Source organism: Falco naumanni, chromosome 7 (assembly GCF_017639655.2).
Source record: "Falco naumanni isolate bFalNau1 chromosome 7, bFalNau1.pat, whole genome shotgun sequence".
In the NCBI taxonomy this organism is placed as follows: domain Eukaryota; kingdom Metazoa; phylum Chordata; class Aves; order Falconiformes; family Falconidae; genus Falco; species Falco naumanni.
Genome location: NC_054060.1, coordinates 2,871,413 through 2,896,209, shown reverse-complemented (window position 1 = coordinate 2,896,209; position 24,797 = coordinate 2,871,413). Strand labels below are relative to the sequence as shown.

The window sequence follows — 24,797 nt, the reverse complement described above, 5'->3', positions numbered from 1 at the left end:
ATGTGCTGATGGAAGAGCAACTACAGATTGAGCTGAGCCCAGCAGTAGTTAAGATGGAAAGTTCCTGGCCTTGGATGTCAGTTGCTCAGGTCCAGTGGAAAATATTGCCTCAGACTTCCAGATTTTACTCCCAGTATGTTTTTACTCCATGCCACTAATTTAGTATGTATCTCCCTAGAAGGAAAACTGTAGTAGGGGGAGAAACAAGACCTGAAGCTAAGAGAGTTAAACAGATATCAGACTGTCTTGACCTGATGAATGCAACAGATTGTGTGTTTGGAGGCTTTGAGGTTAAACAAGTGACAGTGCCACACAAGCTTGCAGCAAGGGGGATGATTTTGGAGGCAGCAGATGTGCTTGTGCCACTTGGTGTTAGTTGGTTAAAGGAGGCCCCCTCTATCGCTTGTCTGACATGATTAATTTCACAAAAAAAAAAAGCTCTTGCTGATACAGCATTGCCTTTTGTTCAAGCTGAAGTTTGGGTAAGCTTTTCTTTTGGTCCTGGGTGGTATGACGCTAGGCTCCTCCCAGTGTAAAATCTCAGTTGGTGTGAAATTAATCTTGAAAGGAAGCTGCAGCTTTGGGGCTGCTGCCTGCAGTGAAAAGTGCTGTTGCTGTCAGAGTATGTAGAAGTAGTGAGCTAGTTGAGTATGAAACAGGATTTATAGGTTTTAAGTCCAATTTAAAAAGGAAAACATTTTCAAGCATCTTCAGGATGCTACCAGCTCTGGTAGTAATTGCTGCCAAGAGTGACTAATTTCTAGGGTTTCAGGCAAATTCAGGAAGTCAAGGACAAAGCAGAACATGTACTTCCAATCAGAGAAATCACTGTCATAGCAAATACTGCTTCACTTTAATAGCCCCAGACATATCTTGACCCTGCCTTTCCACGTGCAAGAGAAGTGGGTTTTCACATGCAACTGTTTTCCAATATTGCCTGTTATAAAATACTTAGGGGAAACTGTCCCTTTTCTTTCTTTCTAGGATGTCGTTTCTCATAGCAAAAAGCTTACCAAGAAGAACAAGGAACAGCTGTCTGACATGATGATGCTGAACAAACAAAGGGGAGGTTTGAAAGCTTTGAGCAAAGAGAAGAGAGAAAAGCTGGAAGCCTACCAGCATCTCTTCTACTTACTTCAGGTAAGCAGCTTCTAACGCTGCTCGGTGACCTCTTGCCATAGAGGCTTGTATGTCTTGGCACAGTCTTTGCTTGTGTACTGTAGTTTTGAGCCACCATAGTTCTTAGCGATGTCGTGTGTAAACATGCACACTAAATAATTTTTCTTGTTGTTGTAGACTAACCCAACCTACTTGGCCAAGCTGATCTTTCAGATGCCTCAAAACAAATCCACAAAGTTCATGGATTCCGTCATCTTCACGCTGTATAATTATGCTTCCAATCAAAGAGAGGAATACCTGTTGTTGCGGCTTTTTCAAACAGCATTGCAGGAAGAGATCAAGTACGTGGTAGCATACAGCATGTTCTTGCTGTGGAATCAGTTTTGGCAATTTCTGAAATTGAGGCATTTTTTCATGTTACATCTCTTGCTAATATGCAGATAATGCTAACCTGTCCCTTCATTGTCCTCTTCCCATATCATACCTGTTCTTCATGTAGTCTATAAAGGAAGATTTAAGTATATCCATTGAGGACAAGGGCTTTTAACTTCAGTCAAGATTTCACTGCTCAGCATGGCAGCTGCTTTTAATCTGCTGCAGAGTCATTCTAAAATTCAGTCTAATTTCAATTCTCCAGTGTCTGGTTATAAACACCTCCAACAAACTGCAAACTCAGGCTTTACAAGCCAGGGAGAGAGCTAATGCTAAGCGCTCTAAGTTTTCAAAAGCTGATGTGGAGGCCAAAACAGAGAGGCTTTATTGTTTGGAGTTTCTGTTTCCTCTCAGTTAGGGAATCCGGCTGTCCTCAGGCATGCTTTGTTTGAGGTGGCCCTTAGAGCTCGGTGTTACAGGACTTCACTTCTTCACAGTGCAAGAGCTGCTCAACTGGCTGTGAAGAAGAATGCACAAAAAAAATTTTGAGGAACTACTCTTCAAGCATTCTCTGGAATGCTTGTGAAGCACGAAGGTGGTATATGCCCTGAGACATATTATAACCTCTAAAAGACACTTCCCTCCCCGCCGCTCCCCACCCCCCCCCACCCCCCCCCCAAATTCATGCCTGGAATAAGTCCAGGGAAATGTAGATATTTTGTTCTCTGCCACTGTATTTCACATAGGAGTATACTAGGAGTGGCTTTTGTTGTCTGTTTGCTTCTTTTTTTATTGTAAATACTGGAAGAAACCTACTATTATTTTTCTCCTCTACATAAACCATGCTCTGCTTGCTCTATATGTTTTAATTGTGCTCTCAAATAGAGTGTTCAATTGCATTTGCATTGATTGTTGTCAAGATGACTACTGGCAAGTTGCATTGGAATTCCCCAACAGAGGTCATAAGTTTCTTGCCTCATGCGTCCCGAGAAGTGTTCCAGTATTGTTCTTACACAATGTTGTAGTTTACTGCTGTATTGAGATTTTAGTACAAATCCATCATCTGTTTTGTGAGGGTGATGCTCTATAACAGTTTGTTTTATGCAGAGAAGTGTATCTAAAGCTGACAGAATTATGCATACCTCATATTTCATACAGATTCTTTCTTCTTCAGATCAAAAGTAGACCAAATACAGGAAATTGTGACTGGGAATCCTACTGTTATTAAAATGGTGGTAAGTTTCAACCGTGGTGCCCGTGGTCAGAATGCTCTGAGGCAAATCTTGGCACCAGTTGTGAAGGAAATCATCGATGACAAATCACTCAATATCAAAACTGACCCAGTGGATATTTACAAGTCTTGGGTTAACCAGATGGAGTCTCAAACTGGCGAGGCCAGGTATGGGAACCATTACTACTGTGTTTTTCTAAAGTTGCTTGGCTGCTTTGCACGGCTCAGTTAATCATTCCAAACCATCCTTGGCTTCACTATGTGCATCTGTCCAACTGATACCGGCCTTCCCATCCCCTCAAGATGGCTTTCATCTGAGAGTTCTAAAGATCAGGTTCTGGCAATGGTGTTGAGGTTATTGAAAGGGGATCTCATTAGGAGATAGAAGAAGAAAAGGTCTTTGGTGTTTGCCTATGTTGACTTAATAATTAGCTATGAGATGCCCTCTAACCTAAAAGAAATCATGATAAGAAGTAGTGCTTGGGAATCTGTTCCGTATCAGTCTCTGTTCAGAACAGTCTTACATAGCTTGTGCAAATTTAGGTGTTCTTTGCAAGCCAAAAAAACCTCCTTTTCTGGATGAGAAGCATGACATTGCAATTCTTTTAGTCCTAAATTCTTTCTAATTAGTATGAGCCACTGATGACAGTTGAATTGTGCTGGATGGTTTTCTGCCATTCTGGCTTCTTTTTCTTCCAGTGCATGTGATTTGCTGGAACCTGAGGTTTCTGTTGTCTTGGTTGTGGTTTTTAATATACTTAAAAAAACAAACCACAAAAAAAAAAACAACAACCTACCATACAGTTGGAGTGAGTTTCCCCCTTCAAAGCGGTCTGCAGTCATATCTTTCCCTATGCCTGGTTCAAAATTCTGGACATGTTAAAAATGCAGGTGAAGATAGGTGTTGAGGTCCTTCTCTTTATGTGAGATTCAGGAGACGCTTTTATGAATTATCTGCTTCATCTGTCTGTCTGAGCTGGAATACTGTGCAGCAATTTCAGCTGATGGAGAAAATGTAACTACTCATTTGGCACTGCTTCTGGCCAATAGCATGCTACATCAGTTTTTATGGATACTGTTCTGTCCAAGCTTTTATCTTCTTAATGTTCAAATATGTAGGTTGCTTTTTCAGAAATTTATTTGCAGCCTGAAGTATCGCTACCTGTCAGGGACTGCACTTTTTTGCCTGATGTGTATGTATGCATACTGTAAAAAAGATACAGTTTTGAATTAGATGGGCCTTTTCTGACAGTGGCCGTTGCAAGGGAGAGTAGAGGAGAAGTAAAAGCAGAAGTCTTCAGCTCTTCCAGTGCCTAAAAAGTTAACTGAAGGCAGTGCACAGCTCTTGACAGCCAAGTGAATGTAAACTTGTTTCCATGTCAAGCTAGAAATCCTTGAGGTATGCTGGCATGAGGAATACTCACCTTCGCGTTTGACTTTTTCTAATAGCAAACTGCCCTACGACGTTACACCTGAACAAGCTCTAAATCACGAAGAAGTGAGGACGCGCCTGGATGCCTCAATCAGAAACATGAGGACAGTGACAGACAAGTTCCTGTCTGCCATTGTTAGTTCAGTGGACAAAATCCCGTGAGTCTGGTGTACCACAGTATTATCCCTGAGAAGTTGTTGTTAGGTTCATGCTAGCAGCAGTCTTATTTGCCCTTTTCTTTCTCTCAAAGTTATGGAATGCGTTTCATTGCCAAGGTACTAAAAGACTCCCTGCATGACAAGTTCCCTGATGCTGGTGAGGATGAGCTGCTGAAGGTGAGGATCTGGACACCTTTGTGAATAATCGTCAGCCAAATTGGCTGTGGCAAGCACATCTCATTCTTCTAGTTTGTTGGGTGTATGTGTGAACAGGACTGCATGTAAGCCTAGATAAAGCTTATTTATTCTATGGATAGTAAGTGTTTCACATTGGGCTTTTGATTGTTAGCTTCATATACATCACCTGAGATGTAATACGTGGTTCGGAAGGAGGTATCCTGTTGCTTCTGCTTTGCTTTTAATATCTTGGGCATTTGGTCCTTTAGGTGTCTTGACTTGGGGTACTCTTGCTCCTAGAAGGTAAACCTGGGTTTTGCTGGTATGATCACAGCCAGCTGCTCCTTTCTTAAAGAGACAATGTCAAGTTAAAAAGTTTGTATGCAAAATTCTGATGTTCCTAATTCCCCTGTCTGTAACACTCCGACAGCAACGTGCAGTGAGTCACTTCCCAGGATGTCTAGTCAGTTCTGTATTTTGCATTTCTATAGGCTTGGAGAATCAAAAGGATCCTAATAGTAGGTATTGTCAGATGAGCATAGCTTTGGGGTTTCCTTTGCAATTTCTGTTTTTACAGCTTTTGGTAAGGCCTTTGTGTCCATGAATGTTTTACTTGTTAATAAAACAAAGTTTGGATCTTAGAATACTTGACAACGTCTCTTTAAACTTCTCTGCCTCTGCTTCATTACAAAATAATTACAAATCTGAATGCTGTTTTCTTCTCTCTTCTAGTTCTGTGCTTTCCCATTCTGAGACATCGATTCTTTCTATGCAGGTGAATTAATTTCTTCCATCTATAATTATAGGTGGAAAACTGCGGTTTTGGTTAATCCTCGTGGAAACAATGTAACTGTCCACATGAAAGTCAAAACTGCAGTTGCGTGCAATGACTACTTGTAGATTATAATATTATTTTTTTAGCAACCAAAGCTATCCATATAATATACTGTTCTTTTCCCGCTGCAAATTTGAAAGTTATTGATACAGTTTCTTTCACAGATGTATTTTATTGTTACTGGTAGTAAACAGCTTTGGCTGTTGTCACCCCACAACACAATCTGAGAATACAGCAGAGGCTTGTGTGAAACAGTTGTCAAAAACATGACCTCACTGAGAGCAGTTAATAATTTCTGGGGCTGCTCGGCAGCGGCTAGCTTTTTTCTCACTGTTTGTTCCCGATCTCTTCCGTGCGTTTAAGTCACGTGGCGAGCAGGCGAAGCCAAGGTTCGGTGACCTGGCCCTCTGCAAATTTCTGTGAAGCACCAGAAAATACTAGGGCACGCGGTGTGAGAACTGTCGCTTTACATCAGCATGTTGGGTTAATTCCTTTTCATTGCTGGAATTACTTTTTGCAAAATCTCAAATGCAGGTTAGAAGTATATTTGTGAGCATATGGATAATGTGACCTTTTTTTGTTCTTTGAAGTTTGTTGCTGCTCACATTTGACTAGGTAAATTGTATTTTGAAGGGTCAAATGCTACTTGTCTTCTGTGCTTCTGATTTTCTTACCTCTGGATTAAATGGTTTCTTGGTTACTCTTGCTAACTGGGGGTCTGTGCCTGAAAATGTTGCTGGCTTACTGGAGAATTACTCTGAAAGAGAAAAGGGCTTTGGAGAAGGAATGGAAAGTAGTTCCCTCAGGTTAACTCCTTTGTGTGCCATGCTTCCTCACCATTTTTGCTTTGTTGGAGATGGCAGCCGATTCTGCACACTTTCCTAAGAATTAGCTCTTGTTCCGTATTGAAACTGCGTTACCAGGTTCCTCTATACCATGATCGTTCTGCCCTCTGTTAGACTAACTCGGTTACACTTAATTCTCCTGATAGTTTGTCTCATGCTGATACAAGTAGTCTGTTGGTAACCTATAATATCTCCTGTCTGTATGTCTTTTCAAGTTCAAGTTTTACATCTTTATGCATAGGAATACCTGCTGCTGTATTGTCCTGTGACTAGTAGTGCTCAGTCTTCCCTCTTTGTGTTGACTATCCTATTGCATTTGAATGATTTTAATTATTTATTTTTTTTTACACTGTAGATTCTTGGGGATAGTATGTGCTTGCATACAGCGGCACAGCAGAACCTTTGTCTTGGAAGGGGCCTCTCGCTTACAAGAAAATAATTTGTCAAAGCACAGTCAGAGTAGTTTCAATAAAATTCAGTTGGGTCCTATACCATTGTTTCTTAATGCGTTTCTTCTCTACTCAACTTTTCCCAGATTGTTGGCAACTTACTGTATTATCGCTACATGAATCCAGCCATTGTCGCACCAGATGCGTTTGACATCATCGATCTCTCAGCTGGAGGCCAGCTGACCACGGACCAGCGCCGAAACCTTGGCTCCATTGCAAAGATGTTGCAGCACGCGGCGTCCAATAAGATGTTCATGGGAGACAACGCGCACTTAAGCATCATTAATGAATACCTATCGCAGTCATACCAGAAATTCAGGTAGAAGACCGTAGCTAATTAGGAAGTTTGGAAGGGGTAGCATTACAGTAAAAAGGAAAAGTTATGAATGTTAGTATGATAGATTCTCTCTCTGTCAAATATGCGGTCTGTAGAGATTGCACTGCAGACTGCTGTATCAATGACAATGGCAGCTATTTATGAACGATACGTTATATGTTAATGAGATTGTGAAGTCAAGTATTTTGACTTGGGGATTTCTAGAATAAAAGTTGTTTTTGCATGTGTTTATTGTGATACTTCAGAGATGGACAACTAGAATGGGCATACATTCTTCTGTCCTATATGAACCTGGCTCCACATGAAAATCCAGTGGTGCTCAAGTATAAAGCAGGTTGGTGGTCAGCTGTTCGTATAGCTGAAGCGAGTTTTTGTTCAAAATTGTCATCCAGTGATTTCTGGGAGCAAGCAGTGTTACTGTAGGGGGGGCAGGAGGATGTGTGAACAAGATGGCTGGAGCCTTAGCCCAGTCCTGTGAATGCTGAAAATGAGCCAATGTCAACGTGGCCAGTACCAATAATTGAATTTACTGGGTTACTTCTGACGTGTTAAACTCAAGCTGACAAGCTGTAGTTTGCTGTGTTGTACCATAGTTTGAAGGAGAGAGACTACGCTGGGGATTGTCACGGGGAGTTAATGCTTTTCATACATATGTGACTCGGAGTCATACTGATTCTTCTTTCCTCTTTTTTTCTGCAGACGTTTTTTTCAGGCTGCCTGTGAGGTTCCTGAATTGCAGGATAAATTTAATATTGATGAATATTCTGACTTGGTGACTCTCACTAAACCGGTTATTTATATTTCTATTGGTGAAATCATCAATACACACACTGTAAGTATACATCGCTCACAGTTGCTCCTTATAAGCAGTGCTTACGAAGAAAATGCTGCTTCTGGCTGAAATGCAAAGTTACCAAATACAGGGCTGAACGTTGTCTTTTGATCGTAGTGTGCCAGAGCTCATCGGTGTTTAGAATTAAGTAATTTGCTTTTGGCTTCTCTTAGGTTTCTTTTGAAAGTATTTGAGCCTGTAATAATGGCACAGCTTTAAATGTTAATATTGCTGCTTTGGTGTTCAGTGAAATAAGATCTTTTAGAAAAAGATACCTGCTCAAAGTAATGTAATTTTACTGTCTAGAAAAGGATGTATGATTAACAACTTAAATGTTCTTTCTGTTCATCTAGTTGCTCTTAGACCATCAAGATGCAATTGCTCCTGAGCACAACGATCCAATTCACGAGCTGCTGGACGATCTCGGAGAGGTTCCTACGATTGAGTCCTTAATAGGTGGTCTAGTTTATTGTACTCTTAAGAAATATGTACTCTTAAGAAATTAAATAAATTATCTAAGGAAGCATCACAGGTGATTTGGGAAAACATGCTCTAAAAAGCAGCAGCAGATTGTTCCAGTGTGTTCTCTCTGACTGCAGAATTTGTTACCCTGAAAAAAACAGAGCTGCTTTCTCTTCTTCCCACCCACCTCACCCCGCTTGAGACGTTTCTAGAAGACAGAGGGATATTTTGACATGTTTTCTGTGTTCTATTACACTGGAGCCGTTTCTCTGTGTGTGCCTGTGTCTGTCCCAACTTATTTGCAAGGTGGGGTGTGGAAGCGAATGGATATGGTTTTTGGAGAGGATGCTTTGACAGCAAAATGCTTATCTTGAAGTCACTTGAAACCTTTATAAAGGAACGATTGCTGGCATGTTTTCCTCTGAGCACTGGCAAAAACGTGAACGTAAGAAGTGCTATCTGAGCCAATCTAGACCTTGAGTTTAACTAGAACTTACCCTCCTTCCCCATTTCATTTCTCCTATGCGTGGAGAAATGTGGTTATTATGTCAGAGTTTAATCTTGCTGCAGCCCTTTAAAAAAAGAGTGTTGGGAGGGGAACATCCTAACAGCTGTTCCGATGAAAGTTCAGACGCAGTTAGAGCAAGAACGTTTCCTTTTGACAGGATAACTTGCTTTGTTCATAGAAGATTGCGGTTGCTAACAAGGGCTTCGCTCTTAGCTTGGGAAATTTGTTCTAATGAGGACATAGACATAAAAACATGGTCATATTTTTATTTATAAAGTATTTTTGGCAGGTCAGCTACTCTGTATCTCAGCATCTTAGCCTCCACTGAGAAGCTTTGAATACACAGTGATCTTTAAGGCATACGAACCAGTGATTTTGTCGTGCCTTTCTCACCGGTGCATTCTCTCAGTTTTATGAAGAAAAAGACTGTAACATTCTCAAGATGATGTTTTTAAAAGCTGGTTTTGATTTTTAAAGTGCCCTTTTGACAGTTTAGGAAACAGTGTAGTTTTTCTGTGGTCTCTTACATAGGAAAAAATGTCAAAGCTCCAGCAGTCAAGAATGTAAAGAATACAATTTATTCTATAAACTCTTTTCTGTTTGGCAGGGGAAGGGTCTGGCAATGTTAATGACCCCAACAGGGAAATGCTAGCAAAGACTGAGGTTTCTCTCACACTCACTAATAAATTTGATGTTCCTGGTGATGAGAATGCAGAGATGGATGCGAGGACAATTCTTTTGAAGTAAGTATGGGGTAACTACCTGGTATGTTTCTCAAGAGAACAAGGAACCTGCGTTTTCACAGTTGATCTGCATGTGAAAATAAGAGAATCAAAGTGTAGTTTAAACAAGTGGTGGACTGTTACTTCAAATACGCTGACCTTGTAGAGCCATGTCCTTTCAATGCTGCAGCTGTTGAATTTGTTCCTGTCAGTTCTTTGTCACTGCTGAATTTGTCATTTTTTAAAAGTCTGTCTTGGATAGTTCTGGAGGGGAAAACTACCAGAAAAGAAAACTTTCTAAAAGTGAACAAGTGCAACAACAGCAGTTGGATTTGCCTGCATGTGAATAATTTGTAAAGATAATCTTAAATAATCTGTAGCGTTCATCACAATCGGGGTTTAACTCTGAAGTCTATTAACATAGAATTTAGATGAATCAGTATTTGTCTGGCCTATATAATGCCCTCTGTAAATGTTTTCAGTAGAACACGTGTGAAATACGGAAATTTTAAGGGTAACTAAATGTGAAAAACACAATGTTGCTAAGCTTGCTTGCTTACCAAAATCAGTTTCTTTACACAACTTTTATGTGGATTATGTCTGTATCCTGACGGCGAAGTGGGAGATGATGGTAACTCATGATACTCCCCCTGTAGCTTTCCCCTGTCTGTGGGAAATACCTCCTTAGGGTATTTCTGCTGTTGCTGCTCTCCTTTTTTGGTTTATGGCGTGGTCACCTTTTCTTTGCACTCGCTGGCCCCCAAACCTGACTCTTAATAGATGACAACTAATAGCCTTTTTGGGAAATAGAGGTGTTACCAGCCTAATGGAAAGGGAGAAATGGGCATTCAGAGATTTAATTATTGCTGGACTCTTTATTCCAGAGGACGACTTAGTAATAATACTGCCTCTTGGCCAGTTTTGGCCTTTCCCGGTTGCTGAGGTGTGTAGAGCAGCTACCTGACATTCAGATGCACATTTCCCTGCTGTGGTGCATTGCTGCTCAGGCGCTAGACAGTTTAACCGAGAATTCTTTGGGTCAGCTTACACTTGGCCTAGATGGACCAGTGACCTCCCAGAAGAAAAATCTTGTCTCCAAAAATAACTTTGTCTGGGCTTCTCAAAAGATAGGTCAGTATTTCCCTGCCCACCAGCAGGAGGTGATGCTGATTTCAAAAGCAGAGATTTACCAGAGGTGCTGGTAGTCATCTGAGTTGTGGATGATGAGGAAGGTGCGTGCGTAGTGCGCTTTGTGTGATGCCAGAAATAATTCCAGCCTGACTGCAAAGTACTGAAGGTGCTATTTGGTTTCATTGTGTGGCTCAGAGATAGAATTGCCTTGGAAGTGGGCACTGGCTGCGACTAAATCAGAGCTGAGATCAAGGAATGACCCTGTCTATCACCAGATTGGAGTCGGGGGTCTGCTTTGGCTCTGTTACTGTTCAAATAGTCCTGTGGAGTTTCTTGATACCTGTTACAAAGCACTGAAGTGCACTTAGGTGGATAATATTATAGACTTTTTCTGGCTGCACAAATTCACTGTTGCTGCTACCTGCTTTACCTTTCTCCTTGGAGTTGCAGCTTCTGCGGTCCACGTGGCAGTGCTGGCGCTGCCTTGGAATATACAGGGTAACGTCCTTGCTGTTTTGGGGGGGTACTGGGGAGCAAATCCTGTGTATTATGTAGGTGAACCTTTCAGGGAACTACTTTCTGATAACACATTGTCAAAGTGAAGTGCTTCTCAGCATTATGGTCTGGTCTAGCCTATGACTACCTGAGTGGGCATCCGGATGATCGGACTTTAGATAAATCGGTAACATTAGTGTTATTTCAGAATAGAACAGTATTGAACATCTTTCAGTTTAAAGTTTTTTCTTCTATTCTTGATTTATTTACAGCACAAAACGTTTAATTGTTGATGTAATCCGCTTCCAACCAGGGGAGACACTGTCTGAAATCTTGGAAACTCCAGCTACCTCGGAGCAAGTACGAAGTTTTTACCTGCATTCCTTTTAGACTAGGAAGTTGTCATCTGTCTAGATATATGTGGGTGTACTTGGGAATCTGCATTTATGTATTGCAGTTGAAGCCGTCTCCACTGATGCTGGAGCAGTGTGCAATGATTATGAGGAGGGAATATAGTAGAAATAAACTGTATGTGTGAATCTTACTGCTCTGGTAGTTGCTAGAAACCGTTTATCTAGAAAATGGTTTTAAATGGCATGTAGGCTTCTGCCAGTTCCCCTACATGGAACGTGTTCATCAAACATGGATTCATTTGAGTTAGTACAGGAATGACCAAGGAAAACTTTTTATCCTATGTTATGCCAAAGATCAGACAGTCTCTTTCTGGTTCTTTTGTCACCTTAAAAATGATCCGTTAATGAATTCGTAACTTTTTGTTTTCTTTCTCTAGGAAGTGGAGCATCAAAGAGCAATGCAGAAACGAGCCATTCGAGATGCTAAAACTCCCGATAAGATGAAAAAATCTGTGTCTGTAAAGGAAGATGGCAACTTAAATCTTCAAGAAAAAAAAGATAAAATCAAGATAGGCCTGAAAAAGTTGACAGAACTGGGGACAGTGAATGCCAAAAATAAATACCAGGAGCTAATCAATGACATCGCGAAGGTATGCCATCAGTCGTTTCCTGGTATTCACAGCAGAGTTTTCCCATGGTTTGGGGCGTTGTGAAACTGCGTGAGTTTTCAGGAGGAGTAAGTTTTGTGGTAGCTGATTTACAGACACAAAGCCTACCTTTTGTCACAGTGTTTCCACCTCTTGGCATTTGGGAGGTCCTTTGTTTTTATAGGACACTTATGTTTTCTCAAATGACTGTGTTGCCAGAATCTCAGGTGTTTAAGGAAAGGTGTTAAAGCTTGGAGGGGAAGTCTTGATGTATGATGGTTTTTTTCACTGTTCCTTTTCACTAATTTAAATAGCACCTCTACAGACTTATTCACATGAGGAAGTATTACCCATAACTTAAAGACGTCCTAACCGTTATTTTCATTTAAATGTACCCATTCAGGAATAACTAAATGATAAAGGAGGGAGCTGACAAAAACTTGCAAACATGATCTAATGCTGTTGCACATTGCTTCAGTGATAATGTGTTTTATATCTGGTTTACCAAAAAACTATCTGGGAAATGTTATGTATGTAGAGTGAATAAATAATTGCCTTTAGGGGTCAGATTAGAATGAATCGTGCTGTCATTAATATGTATCAAAAATGAAAATAGAAGTCAACTTGAACATGTGATATTCTTTGTTCAGGTGGATGCTTAAATGTGGCTGACAGCAAAGAAAGATAAGGCAGTCTGAGTGCAGCTGAGGTTACAGTGCTTGATTTGTAAGGTACCTTTCCTACACAGCGGTGGCAAAAATTGCTACCTTCCCTTAGATCAGGTGCTGCCGGTGCCCGCTCTAGCCATCGCAACTAGGACAGCGTTGATGTTCAAGAAAGCAACGAAAGGTTCAAATGAACTGCTGTGTAGAGTTGGTTAGTTCCAAAAATAGTCAACACAGAGAAGTGGTGATGCTTAAACTCGGGCAAGTGCAACTGAGGGCTCCAGCTTGTAGCATAAAGCAAGACTAAGCAAAATCAAATGGTGTGTTTGAAATACTGTGCTTTGGGTTTGAGCAACTGGAGAGCTCGAACAACTGTTAAGTCTCTGCCTGTCTTCCTCTGTGGTGTAGGATATCCGAAATCAGCGTAGATACCGTCAGAGGAGAAAGGCAGAGCTGGTGAAGCTGCAGCAGACGTACAGTGCCTTGAACTCCAAAGCTACTTTTTATGGGGAACAAGTGGATTATTACAAAAGCTACATCAAAACCTGCTTGGATAACCTGGCCAGCAAGGGCAAGTATGTATCTCAGAACCATGCCATGGCCCTAGAAAGTGCATCTTATAGAAAGCACGTGTTGCTAAGAAGAATCTTAACGCCGTCTGCTCAAAGCTCCTTGGCCATGCTCTTTGCTGCAGTGCTGATGTGGGAAAGGATCTCTGCAGTGGTGCGAAAATACAGGGAGAGGGCAGTACCCCAAATGGGGACAAAAAGACATGCTTGAAAGAATTTTGGTCCCTCTAGGAGAGGGGAGTGTAGAGCGTCCAGTGGGAATGAAGCAGGTTGCCCAGATAATGCACATACTGCTCAGTCAGTCTGTTCTGTCACCCTTTCTAGGAGCAGAGAATGAAAACTACAGCAAAAGCACTGATCACAAGTTGTCCTCCTTTTATCCCAAATAGAGCCAGTTGTAGTGCAAGACAATTCAGATTTCGGGGGAGGAGGGAGGAGGAGTGTTGTCTTCCCCAGTGTGATGTGGGAAGAGCAGCTGCCAGTGAAAAACCGAGGCAAGAAAGGTGTTGAGTAATCTCAGCCTTCTCCATGCCAGTTGTCACCAGATCCCCTTTTGCCTAATGAGAGATGGTACCGCTTTCTGTGAAGTACCATGTGTTTATGTTTTGGGGATTGTTGGTGGTGGTTTCTTTTTTTTTTTTCTTCTCCTGTAGCATAAGTTATTGGTGAATAGTTGAAAATGAAAGATCAGAGCTGAGCTACAAGTGCTTTGTAGATGATGTATTTCTAATAGTGAGTTTATCTATCAGCTGTGTTAGTCACAGCTAATTAGCTATACTGGTGCTATCCCTTCATCCAAATAGGATTAAATGTTTGCTGTCTGAAATGTCTTTGCTTGTTTGACTGATCATCTGGGTGTGGGTTTGGGTGTTTTTTTTTTTCCCCAGAGTGTCTAAGAAACCTCGGGAGATGAAAGGCAAAAACAGTAAAAAGATTTCTCTAAAATATACAGCAGCTCGACTCCATGAGAAGGGAGTGCTTTTAGAGATTGAAGACCTGCAAAGTAACCAGTGAGTATCTTTTTTTTAAACTCTCTAGAGCTAAAATAACCTTCTTGGAGGAAAAGAGGTTGAATTCTTGTCTGTCTTTGAACTAGTATATGTGCTGGCAATTGAGGAACGGAAGCTTGAGATTTGTTTGAGATTGTGACAGTTGTCTTGTGGTTTTGTTCTTGGAATTCAGCATTGTTGGTAGACTTAGCTATTAAAGCTGATTGTTTTGGCAGTCTAGGCATAGTGATCACTTTTCAAGTTCTCTCTTTTTTTTTTTTCCCCCCCTCTTTTTTCTGGGTAAAGTGAAGCAGGTTATTGACAGAGAAGTGTAATGGGATTTAAACACGACATCCTCATACCCCCCATTCCTCTTGTCACCCCTGCACTCATGGAAGGGTACCTCCCTGGGTGAATTGCTACTACGGTTAATAGCTCTCACTGTTAAAAAAACCCAAAATCCTAGCTTGAGTTTGTCCAGCTGCAGTTTGCTAGCCTTGAGAACCTGGTATATCTTCCGTGCAATATGGAGAAGCTGCCTGTTACTAGAATCTTTTTCCAACCCTGAACCATATTTTGTACTTTGCACACTAAACAAGGCGTGGATGTGCAGCACTAAAGTAGGCTGTTTAGACTGCACAGGCTAAATTACTGTATTGCCTACTACACTTGTGTGAAGGTGTGATACCAGGCGCAGAATCTGTTAGGCTTCCATTCAGTGTTGTGTTGAGTCTGCTTGGCTTTTACATTCTCATTCCAAATGGGAATATAGAATAAAGAGTTAAGAACAGAATTCTTAGAAATTTATCTTCAGATTTCACCTTGTATGTCCTCTCTCTGTTTCAGTAGGAATTAAATGTTCAGTAATGAACTGTGGGTTTTCATTTCTTGAATTTCATAGGTTTAAAAACGTGATATTTGAAATCAGTCCAACAGAAGAAGTAGGAGATTTCGAGGTAAAAGCAAAGTTCATGGGAGTACAGATGGAAACCTTTATGCTACATTATCAGGTAAGAACTGTCCTATTTAATAGTGGCATGTAAATTCCACTTAACAGACTCTTCATGAAAATAACAATTACGTTTTCTGCTTGAATGGTCTGAGAAACGCGCTCCAAACCAACTCATTTGTTGCAGGCAAAACAGATGCAATGTAAACGGGGGATTCAGACTACTTTTGTTTCTTTACTAACGAAAGCGTGATGTCAGTCTGTGTTCTTAGTTACACTCACATGTACGCACACCGAATGAAAGCTGCGTTTTCAACAACTCCCTGCTACAGCAGAAAGATCAGGAGTCTGTGGTAGCGGTCAGCTGGCCTTGGGTGTGGTGGCTTCAGCTGGTCGTCGCGTGTTGGTGGTATTTCCGCCACCCTACGCTTACAGTTCCTTTTAGCCGTACAGTTCTTGGGAGTCCTCAGCCTTTACTTAGGCCAGACTACTAGAACAGGCATACTGACTGACCTTCTCCCAGAGAATTCCCCCTTCTTCCTCCTGTGCCAGTACCATTATGCCTGGCCTCTGTGTCCCCTTCTTCTGCCTTGGTCCCTACCCATCCCCCACCCAAGTTGGGCATCATTAAGTTTGTTAATCAGGGATGCCTTGTGGGTGTCAAAACAGGTTGTGTGCAGGAGCACCTTGCATTGCGTTAAGTCCGTGCCACTTAGCTGGCTGCCTCCCGCACGCTGTTTGTGTGTGCCGAGGGCTCCCCGAGCTCATTCTGGCACTAATCTATCAGAGCTGGTCATGAACTTTGTGGTTCGTGGGGCTGCACGAGGCTGCTCACTCCTCAGGCGTGTGTGGCCATGCCACTATGCCTTCGTAGCGCTGCTTTGCAGAAAAAGAGGTGTTCCAAGAGGACAGCAACAAGGGAGCTGCCATTGGTCATCCAAGTGTAGCATTAACAGTGGCATCAGTTAAAAAGACTTGCATTTCTATTGCCAAAATTTTTACAGAAAGCAGGAGAAATAGCTTTATGATTGTTCACTCCAGCATCACCCAGGCTAGACAGCTGAGGAGCCATGTTCAGAGTTGGGAACATAGGCAGTGTTGCCCTGCAGCAGCGCTACCTGAATGCTGCCTTCAAAGTGTATTGTTCAAGAGTGGGCTGCTGAGAGAAATTAACTGCTGAGAGACATCGGTGAGCGTGTCTCGGGCTCTGTCAGGTGCATTGCTGACAGCAGCACAGTGTAACTAGAAATACTGCCCGCAGAAACGCCTGAGAGACTGAACGGGCATGGTGCACGCAGTCCTAAACAGAGATGCTGTTTCTGCCTCTGCCCTAGTGCGCAGTGCTCTAAACCACCCCACTGACACATACGGCCACCAAGATTTTTATAAAGTGGAATGTTGTAGCGTTTCATGGGTACGTGATACAATTAGGCACATAGGAGACCCCTTCTAAATGTTACCACAACTTTATGGCTGCTGTGCAAATGAAGACCCTCGAGGTGGCTAGATCTGAAATTTGGCTTTCTGAGAACTGTCTTCTATTTCTGCCCTCTTGTAAATTTTTTTAAATAATCACAGGTTAAAATTTTAAGATCTTAAATGCCTTAGTGTGACTGCATTTTTCATGCAGTACAAGTGGATCTTTAACAAGTCTCTCATTATCTTATGCCATGTACTTTGTGATAGATACTCCTCAAAAACCTGCTGTACCACAAGGTTTTATATATTCTCTATAAGCTCTAGAGTATTCCTTGCTCATAAAGTTATTCTCTTTGGCAGGATCTTTTGCAGCTGCAGTACGAAGGCGTCGCAGTCATGAAGTTGTTTGACAGAGCAAAAGTGAATGTCAACCTTCTGATCTTTCTTCTGAATAAGAAGTTTTATGGGAAGTAACCAACCTCTGCCAGCCAGTCTGTGAGAGGGGAGATGAATAGAAACCTGCACATACAACTTCTAATGACGTAGCTATGTATCAGTATATGCCCATGCTGTGCTAAAATATATCAAATGTATCATGAAGGAGGACTAAGAACCTCTTGTGAATTGACAACCCTGATTGAATTTGCAGGGAGTTGGTTTCTTGTTTATTTATGATCTTTATCTTCAGCTTTGAAGGTCCCCTGAAAAGCAGTTAACTTAGAATGTATTTTTACATGGCGCTGGGGATTAAACTAATAAGAGCATACTTAGGGTATCTGGATGCTTTATTTGCCTAATTGTGTGCTTTGTGAGGCTTGAATTCTTGTTGCCTGTGCAAAGAGAAAGCCGGCACTGCACAGCTGTTGGTTTGCCTCTTCCTGAAAGCAAAACAGTGTTGCAGATTGTTCCCGCATTCCAATTAATCTCTAACAGCAATGACCAGAATAAATAATGGTCAAGGTCCAGGTTAGCCCTTTGTTTGCGAGCTTGCGGTGGTGGTGGCAGCTGATTCCCAGGATAGAGCTGCTATGGTCTGGGCAATCAGTAAGCGTCATAAACGGTTGCTGAACTATTCGTGATTATGTACTATAGCCACGCAGAACAGCTTTAGTGTCTCATTTCTCTTGATTTTTTTTTTTTTTTTGGTTTATCACACTGTAGTAATTTACAGATGGCCTCTTAAATAGAGGAACCGTGGAATGTATCTACTAGTGCTTACAGATGAAGAGGCCTTTTGGGGACGGGGAGGGAAACTTAAAAAAATTCTTGATGTTAACTTTTAATGTTGCTTGCAAAGCATTTGAAATGTAAAAATAACGTTTTTTCAGTTTAGAGCAATGTTCTATATATCTGTATCTGATGCAATAAATGTTAGGCTCTGCCTGCAGACTTGTCAAAGGAAGAAGACTATCTTAAATAGGCTAGCTTTTAAAAAGTTAAATTTTTCTAGCTATGCTCAAGTTCCTGTTTCTCCTACTACTTTGTTGGTTTTTTTTTACCGTGGTGGTGGTGCTGGCTATTCTGCTATATCAAATAAAAATGCAGAGACTCTTTTTAAAACAAAACAAAACAAAAAAACTACCAGACAAACCAAAAAACCTGACCTTTAAATTCATCGGTTGCTCCAGCTTTCCCCCCCGTTTTTTTCTTAACATTTTTAGTTTTTAAAAAAGGAATATTAAAAAATAACTCGTAATCGCAAATTTCAAGTTATTCGTAAGTCACTTGTGTTATTTGTTCAGATTACTGAGTTTAATTGAACTTTTTCTCTGATTCACACTGAAATAGTTATTTCAGCTTGGATCTTTTTTTCTCATGAAAGACACTTGTAGCTTTTGAAACAGCTACATCCCTGAGGATCGCTTTTCTGCAGTTCTCTTGGAAGTGAATATTTAAATCTGCTGGTGTCTAGACTGTATTTAAACATATTTTACTGTTGGTGCATGTGTGGTCCAACGCAATAACAAAAATTACTTACCAAATGCAAGACAAATCTTTATGGTCCAGATCATCTGAAACAGAGATACCTGAGAAATGAATTTCCACTGAAATGTGAAAGAAAGGTCTGAAATGGGATAAGGGTCTTGCCTTGGGGTTTTGTATGTGGGTTTTTTTGTTTTGGTTGGGGTTTTTTTGCCTGCCTCTGTTTAAGTCCTTCTACAATACAGCAGATTCAAATTCCTTTGATTTAGGGATGATGGGAGTAATGGCAGAACTTTATAAAATGATGGTTAGGAAAATGCAGCTGTACTCTGCTTTTTTACCCCACTGTACTTTTTTTCTTTTATTTTTTTAATGAATACTTTTAATACTTTTCAATGTCTTCCAAATAAATTTCAAATATAACCCAGCTGGGATTCGGGGACAAGGTAATGAGGTGTTAGAGGCCTGTGTAGTACCCGTGGGGAAAGCATCCTTACTACGTGATTTACATTGTTGCCAAAACCTAAACAAACAACAAATCAGTTATGTGAAAATAATCTTAGAGGAGAAAGAGTCTACTCATTTTAGCTGAGCAAACCATGGAGTTTTTTGTTTTTTTTTTTAAGGAAAAGCTTTATTAAAAGATCCAATCTCAGCATGTAATTATATGTATTTTATAATTTATTGGTGGTTTAGCTTTGCTTACTCTATTACACCACTGTATTTACCATTGGAGTAGCTACAATTACAAGGTCTGTCTTCTTTCTTTCCTGGTAAAATTTCTAGCTCACATTGAAGTAAAAAGTCGTTTGTCTGCAGGGGTGTTGTGTGAGGTCCTGCTGGCAGGTAGCAGGGTCAGGCTGCACCAGGGAATCACCAGGCCTCCAGAGCTCTCCCACCCCCTCCAGGACTCGGTCCCTGCCCCTCTCATGCCTGCGGGGATGGCCGGGGTGTGAAGAACCGCAAAGGATGACCTAGCACAGCTAGGGCTGGAGGTGGGGACCTGACCCGACTGCAGCCCCCTGCCCTGGGGACCTCCCTGTAGCCATGTAGCACCTAAAGGGCCCCACACCTCCCACCCTGGTAGGACAAGCACAAGTCAGACTTCGATGGTGCCGTACTTGCAATTAACAGAACTGTCTTTTGATTCAGCTTAGGTAAGCAGCAAGGGCCTCACAGGTACTCCTGCAACCTGCCTGGCCTCCACAGGCCTTGCGCTGCACTTCTTGGGGAGCTCAGAGCCATTTGCTGTGGCGCTACATGGTCCTGGTGCCCCCCGACTTCCCCAACCCCTGCCCCAGAGCGGGTAACCCCCGTCTCAAAACTGCCTGGCCACCAGACCCTGCCCTAGTGCCCCTGAATGCCTCTAAGCCTGCTCCCGGGGCTGAAACACCCCAAACCCCGCCTCAGGCTCCCCAGTGCCCGCTTCCAAACATTCCCAAATCCTACCCCAGGGCCCGAAATAGCCCGCCAGGGGGTCACCCCACGGAGCCCCGAGCGGCTCCCCGCGGGCGAGACACGCTGGCGGCGGCACCGGCACCGGGGGAAGTCGCACCTTACGGCCTGCCCGGCCCCCACGACGCCGGAAGTGCCCGTCAGTCCTCCGGAAGCCGCACTCTATGGGCCGGCGGTCCTCCAGGAGCGCCCGTCAGTCCTCCGGAGGTCGCACTAACCGCAGCGGCCGGAGCCGGGGCTGGGCACCGCGCACGCGCGTCTGGCCGCCTCGCTGCCGCCCCCTGGCGCCGGGGCGCGGAGCCGCAGCCCAGCGCTGCCCGCGCGCGGGCCCCTCCGTCCCGCCCGCCCCGCCCGCGCGTGCGCCCCGCGCCCAGCAACATGGCGGCGCGCGGGGAGCGGGCCGCGGCGGCGGCGGGTGAGGGCCGGGGGTGCGGGGGAGGCCGGCGGGCCCCCGGGCGGGCGTGGGGGCTCCTTCCCGCCCCGTGCCCCGGGGGGGGGCGGCTCGAGGAGCTTCAGCCGACCGCTGCGGCAGGCCGCGGTCCGCTGGTGGCGAGCGGGATGAGGGCGCGGGGGTGCCGAGGGCTGAGGCGAGGGAGGCGGGCGGGAGCTCGGCGCCTCCTCAGAGCCCCCCCGGGCCTGCCCGAGCCCCGCTCGCACCCTGCCGCTGCGCCCAGCCGCATCCCCCCCGCCCCCGGCCCGGCCGTGAGGCGGCAGCCGAGCCCCGGGTGTGTCTGCGGGAGCCCCGCGGCAGGACGGGCTCCCGCCGGGCCGCGCTGCGCCGGTAACGGCCACTTGTGCTCCTTTGTCCCTGCAGGGGCCGTGCTGAGGGGCCGCGGGCCGGCGCTGCCCTGGGGGTGCCGCGGGCTGCGCCGCCGCAGGCTGGCGGGGGATGGCGCTGCCCGGCCTCGCTGCCCCCGCGGCCGGGGCGGGGGGGGACCGGGGGCACGGCCCGGCTGCGGGCAGGAGCCGCCACCCCTGGAGCTGGGCAGGCCCCAGGAGGGGAAGGACTAGAAATCCAAGGCCATCTGGCTGGCAGCTGCCTCCCACTGCAGCACCATAGACCCTGCTCCCCCGGGTGAGGAGCCATCCGTCCTGGTAGCCCGCGGCAGGCCAGGCCGCCAGCGTGCGCAGCAGAGCCTGTGTGTGACCCAAAGCGCAGGGGAGCGAGGTTACGTGTCTGGGAGGCCTTGTCTCCTAAGAGTTGACACCCAAAGTTTTCTTAGGTGGACATCCAAGCGACCAGCATTGCAAAAGAGAAAGGGATGAGAGAACGAGAAAGAAGCGTCTGAACTGTCAAATTCTCACAGCAGTGCCAAAAGTTGAGAGCTGTGATGAGTCCCTGGGGCCCTGTCTCCCCTCTTGTGCTTCCTAGGCCCTCCCTGCCCCTTCCCTGGCCCCTTCTCTTTCCTGTGCTGCTGTGATTTTGTGTGTGTGGTGGGTTGACCCTGGCTGGACCAAAGCTGCTCTTATCACTTCCCCTCCTTAGCTGGATGAGGGAAAAGCTCATGAGCTGAGGTAAGGGTGGGGAGATCACTTGGCAATTACCATCATGGGCAAGACAGACTCAATTCGGGGGAAATTAGTTGGATTTATCAGCAGTCAAATCAATGTAGAATAATGAGAAGTAAAACCAAATCTTGAAAACACCTTCCCCCAGCCCTCGCTTCTGTCAGGCTTAACCTTACTCCCAATTTCCCTGTCTCCTCCCCTCAGGGGATGGGGAATGGCAGTTGTGGTCAGTTCATCACATGTAATTTCTTCTTCTTCCTTAGGGGGAGGACCCCTCACACTTTTCCCCGGCTCCGGCATGGGTCCCTTCCAGAGGGTGCCATCTTTAGGAACAGAGTGCTCCAGCCTGGGTCCCTCGCAGAGCCACAGCTCCTGCCAGCAAACCTGCTCCAGCCTGGGCTTCTCTCTCCATGGGGTCACAAGTCCTGTCAGAAGCAGGCTCCAGTGTGGGCAGGCAACGGGGTCACAGCCTCCTTCAGGCATCTCCCTGCTCTGGTGTGGGATCCTCTACAAACTGCAGGTATATGTATATGCTGTTCCGCTGCTAACCTCCACGGGGTGAGGGGCACAGCCTGCCTCACCATGGTCTTCCCCACAGGCTGCAGGGAATCTCTGCTCTGGTGCCTGGAGCACCTCCTGCCTCTCCTGCACCGACCTGGGCGCCTGCAGGGCTGTGGCTCTCACAAATTCTCACTCCTCTGTCCAGATGCAATTGCTTTTGCGCAGTAACTTTTCCCCTTCTTAAATATGTTGTCACAGGGGCGCTACCACTGTTGATAATGGGCTCAGCCTCGGCCAGCAGTGGGTCTGTTCTGGAGCTGGCTGGCATTGGCTCTGTCTGACACAGGGGAAGCTCTAGCAGGTTCTGACAGAAGCCACCCCTGTAGCTGCTCAGCTACCAAAACCTTGCCACACAAACACAACACATTTTGCTTCCCTGTACGTCTCCTCTCTATTCTTCTGTCCTGCTCCCTCTATCTCTCGTTCTGTTGCCCTTTTTCTTTTACTCTCTCTGCTTTTATCCTGCTCCCTCTCCTTCCTTTTCTTCATCCTTCATCTCTGTCCTGCAGCCCATTGCTGCTTTTCCCTTTACATCTCTGTCCTGATCTGTAGGGGTGTCTTTTTTTTTTTTTCCCTGCAATTTCTTTGGCCTGTTCTGTGGTGTTCTTTTCCTCTCTGTGCCTGTACATGCTACTCTGTGTTCCTTCCTTCATATCTATCTGCTTCCTTCTGTTCTTTCTTTCTCTATCCTTTGTCTTGCTCAGTGTTGCTGTTTTTATTTCCTTTCTGTATCTCACTATCCCTTTTCTCCTTCCTATTTATCTCTTACACTGTCTGATTCTGTGCTGCTCCCTGGCCCTATTATTTATTGCTTCACATCTTTGTCACTCTCTGTCCCTGTTTTCTCTCATGGTCCACTTCTCTGTTGCTGTCATTTGCTCTCTGTGCCAGTGTCCTGCTCCTGTCTGTCTCTTAACGCAGTATTCCATGTTCTGGCTTCCTCACCTGTTTTTTGTATTGCTCTGTCCTTTTTCCTCTCTCTCTCCAGTTCCTGGGCCCTGTTTTTCAATTTTGTCCTTCCTGGTCCTGTGCCATGTTGTGATTTCATTTCTTGCACTGTCTCTCCTTGTATGGCTCCCTGCCAGGTTTTTTTAATTTTTCCCTAATCTGTCTTGTAGCCCATTGCTGTTTTTTCTTGCACTGTGTCTCTCTGTCCGTCTCCCTGTCCCCATCTTTATTTATTTCATTTTTCCCTCTCTTCCCTGTATACATGTCACTCTTTAGGTTTTCATTCTCCAATGCCTCTCTGTAGATTGCTCCTAATCCCGTTTTTTGACTCCTCCCTCTGTCCTGTGGCCTATTGCAATTTGTTCTTTCTCTGCCTCTCCTTTCTTCAGCTTTTGGTCCCTATTTTACAGTTTCTCCCCCTTGGCTCTGTATCCCGTCTTTCCTAATCTCTCTGTCTGGCTCCTTGTGCCCATTCTGTAATTCCTCCCTCCTTTGCCCTACGGCCCGTTGCTATTTTTGTGTTCTCTATCCTGCTCTCTGTCCCAAGTCTTTAATCACTCCCTCTGTACCCTGTAGCAGTTTTTTCCCTGCCCTTTCTCCATTGCACTCTGGCTCCCTGTCCCTAACTTTTAATTATTTCCTCACTGCCCTGTGGCCTGTTGCTATCTTCCCTTTCTCTGTCTCTTTCTGTAAAGCTCCCGGTCCCTCTGTTTTTAAAATTCCTCCCTTTCTGTCCTCGAGTCCATTGCGGTTCTTCCTTTCTCCATCTCTCTGTGGCTGGCTCCTGCTCCCTGTTCTTCAGTTTCTTTTTCCATCTCTGTCTGGCTCTGGATCCCAATTTTTTAGTGCCGCCTTCTCTGCCATGTAGCCTGTCTTTCTTTCCCCCTTACCCTTTATCCATCTCTCCCTCCACACCTCTGGCTCCCTGCCACTATGTTTTAATTCCTCCCTCTCTGCCCTCTAGGTGTTGCTGTACTTCCTGTGTGTGTCACGCCTGGACTGGCTTCTCTACCCTGTCTTTCCATTCCTACATCTTGTCCCTGTAGCCTGTTGCTATAATTTTCTTTCACTGTCTCTCTGTCTCTCTTTGGCTCTGGCTCCCTGCTTTTTCTTCCTCCCTCTCTCTGTCCTGTTGCCCCTGGCTGTTTTTTCTTGCTCCATCTGTCTCTGCCTGGCTCTGGCTCCCTATGTTTTCATTGCTCCTTCTCTGTCCTGTAGCCCATTAATATTTTTCTTTCTCTGGCTCTCTTTGTCTGGCTCACTGTCCCTGTTGTTCAGTTTCTTCCTTCTCAGCCGTGTAGCATGTCACGATTCTCTTTTCTTTCTCCGTCTCTCCTTTCCCAGCTCTCCGTCCCTCACTTTTAGTCTGCCTCCCTTTCTCCGTCTCACTCTTTCTTGCTTTCTATCTTGGTATTTTACTTCCTCCCTCTCTGCTGCATAGCCCGTCACTTTTTACTTTTTTCCATCTCTCTATGTCCATCTCACTGCCCCCATTTTCTAGTTCTTCCTCTCCGCCCTGTACCCTGTTGCTATTTTTGTTTTCCTCTGCCCCTCTCTGTCTGGCACCCTGTCCCGAGTTTTTATTTCCTTCCTCTAACCCCTGTAGCCTCTTTGGATTTTTCCCTTGGTCTCTCTCTCTCTGTCTGGCTCCTTCTCCATGTTTTAGTCCCACCTTCTCTGTCCTATAGCACCACGCCAATTTGTC

The 24,797-nt window shown here is 44.6% G+C and overlaps 1 protein-coding gene across 4 annotated transcripts in view; it reads left to right on the top strand.

Annotated features, from left to right (window-relative positions):
• IQGAP1 (IQ motif containing GTPase activating protein 1) overlaps positions 1 to 24,797 on the top strand; it is an 80,259-nt gene that overhangs the window by 51,851 nt on the left and 3,611 nt on the right. For 3 of the 4 annotated variants that reach the window (XM_040602022.1, XM_040602021.1, XM_040602024.1), the window contains 16 exons: positions 985 to 1,140; positions 1,297 to 1,460; positions 2,666 to 2,890; positions 4,172 to 4,312; positions 4,405 to 4,489; positions 6,705 to 6,937; positions 7,655 to 7,787; positions 8,141 to 8,243; positions 9,365 to 9,500; positions 11,378 to 11,465; positions 11,896 to 12,108; positions 13,179 to 13,345; positions 14,227 to 14,349; positions 15,230 to 15,338; positions 17,057 to 19,614; positions 21,847 to 22,103. In XM_040602022.1, the coding sequence (XP_040457956.1) occupies positions 985 to 1,140; positions 1,297 to 1,460; positions 2,666 to 2,890; positions 4,172 to 4,312; positions 4,405 to 4,489; positions 6,705 to 6,937; positions 7,655 to 7,787; positions 8,141 to 8,243; positions 9,365 to 9,500; positions 11,378 to 11,465; positions 11,896 to 12,108; positions 13,179 to 13,345; positions 14,227 to 14,349; positions 15,230 to 15,338; positions 17,057 to 17,170 (2,190 nt within the window). In that variant the 3' untranslated portion in view covers positions 17,171 to 19,614; positions 21,847 to 22,103. The remainder of the gene's footprint in view (positions 1 to 984; positions 1,141 to 1,296; positions 1,461 to 2,665; positions 2,891 to 4,171; positions 4,313 to 4,404; positions 4,490 to 6,704; positions 6,938 to 7,654; positions 7,788 to 8,140; positions 8,244 to 9,364; positions 9,501 to 11,377; positions 11,466 to 11,895; positions 12,109 to 13,178; positions 13,346 to 14,226; positions 14,350 to 15,229; positions 15,339 to 17,056; positions 19,615 to 21,846; positions 22,104 to 24,797) is intronic. The other variant, XM_040602023.1, reaches the window with a different exon arrangement.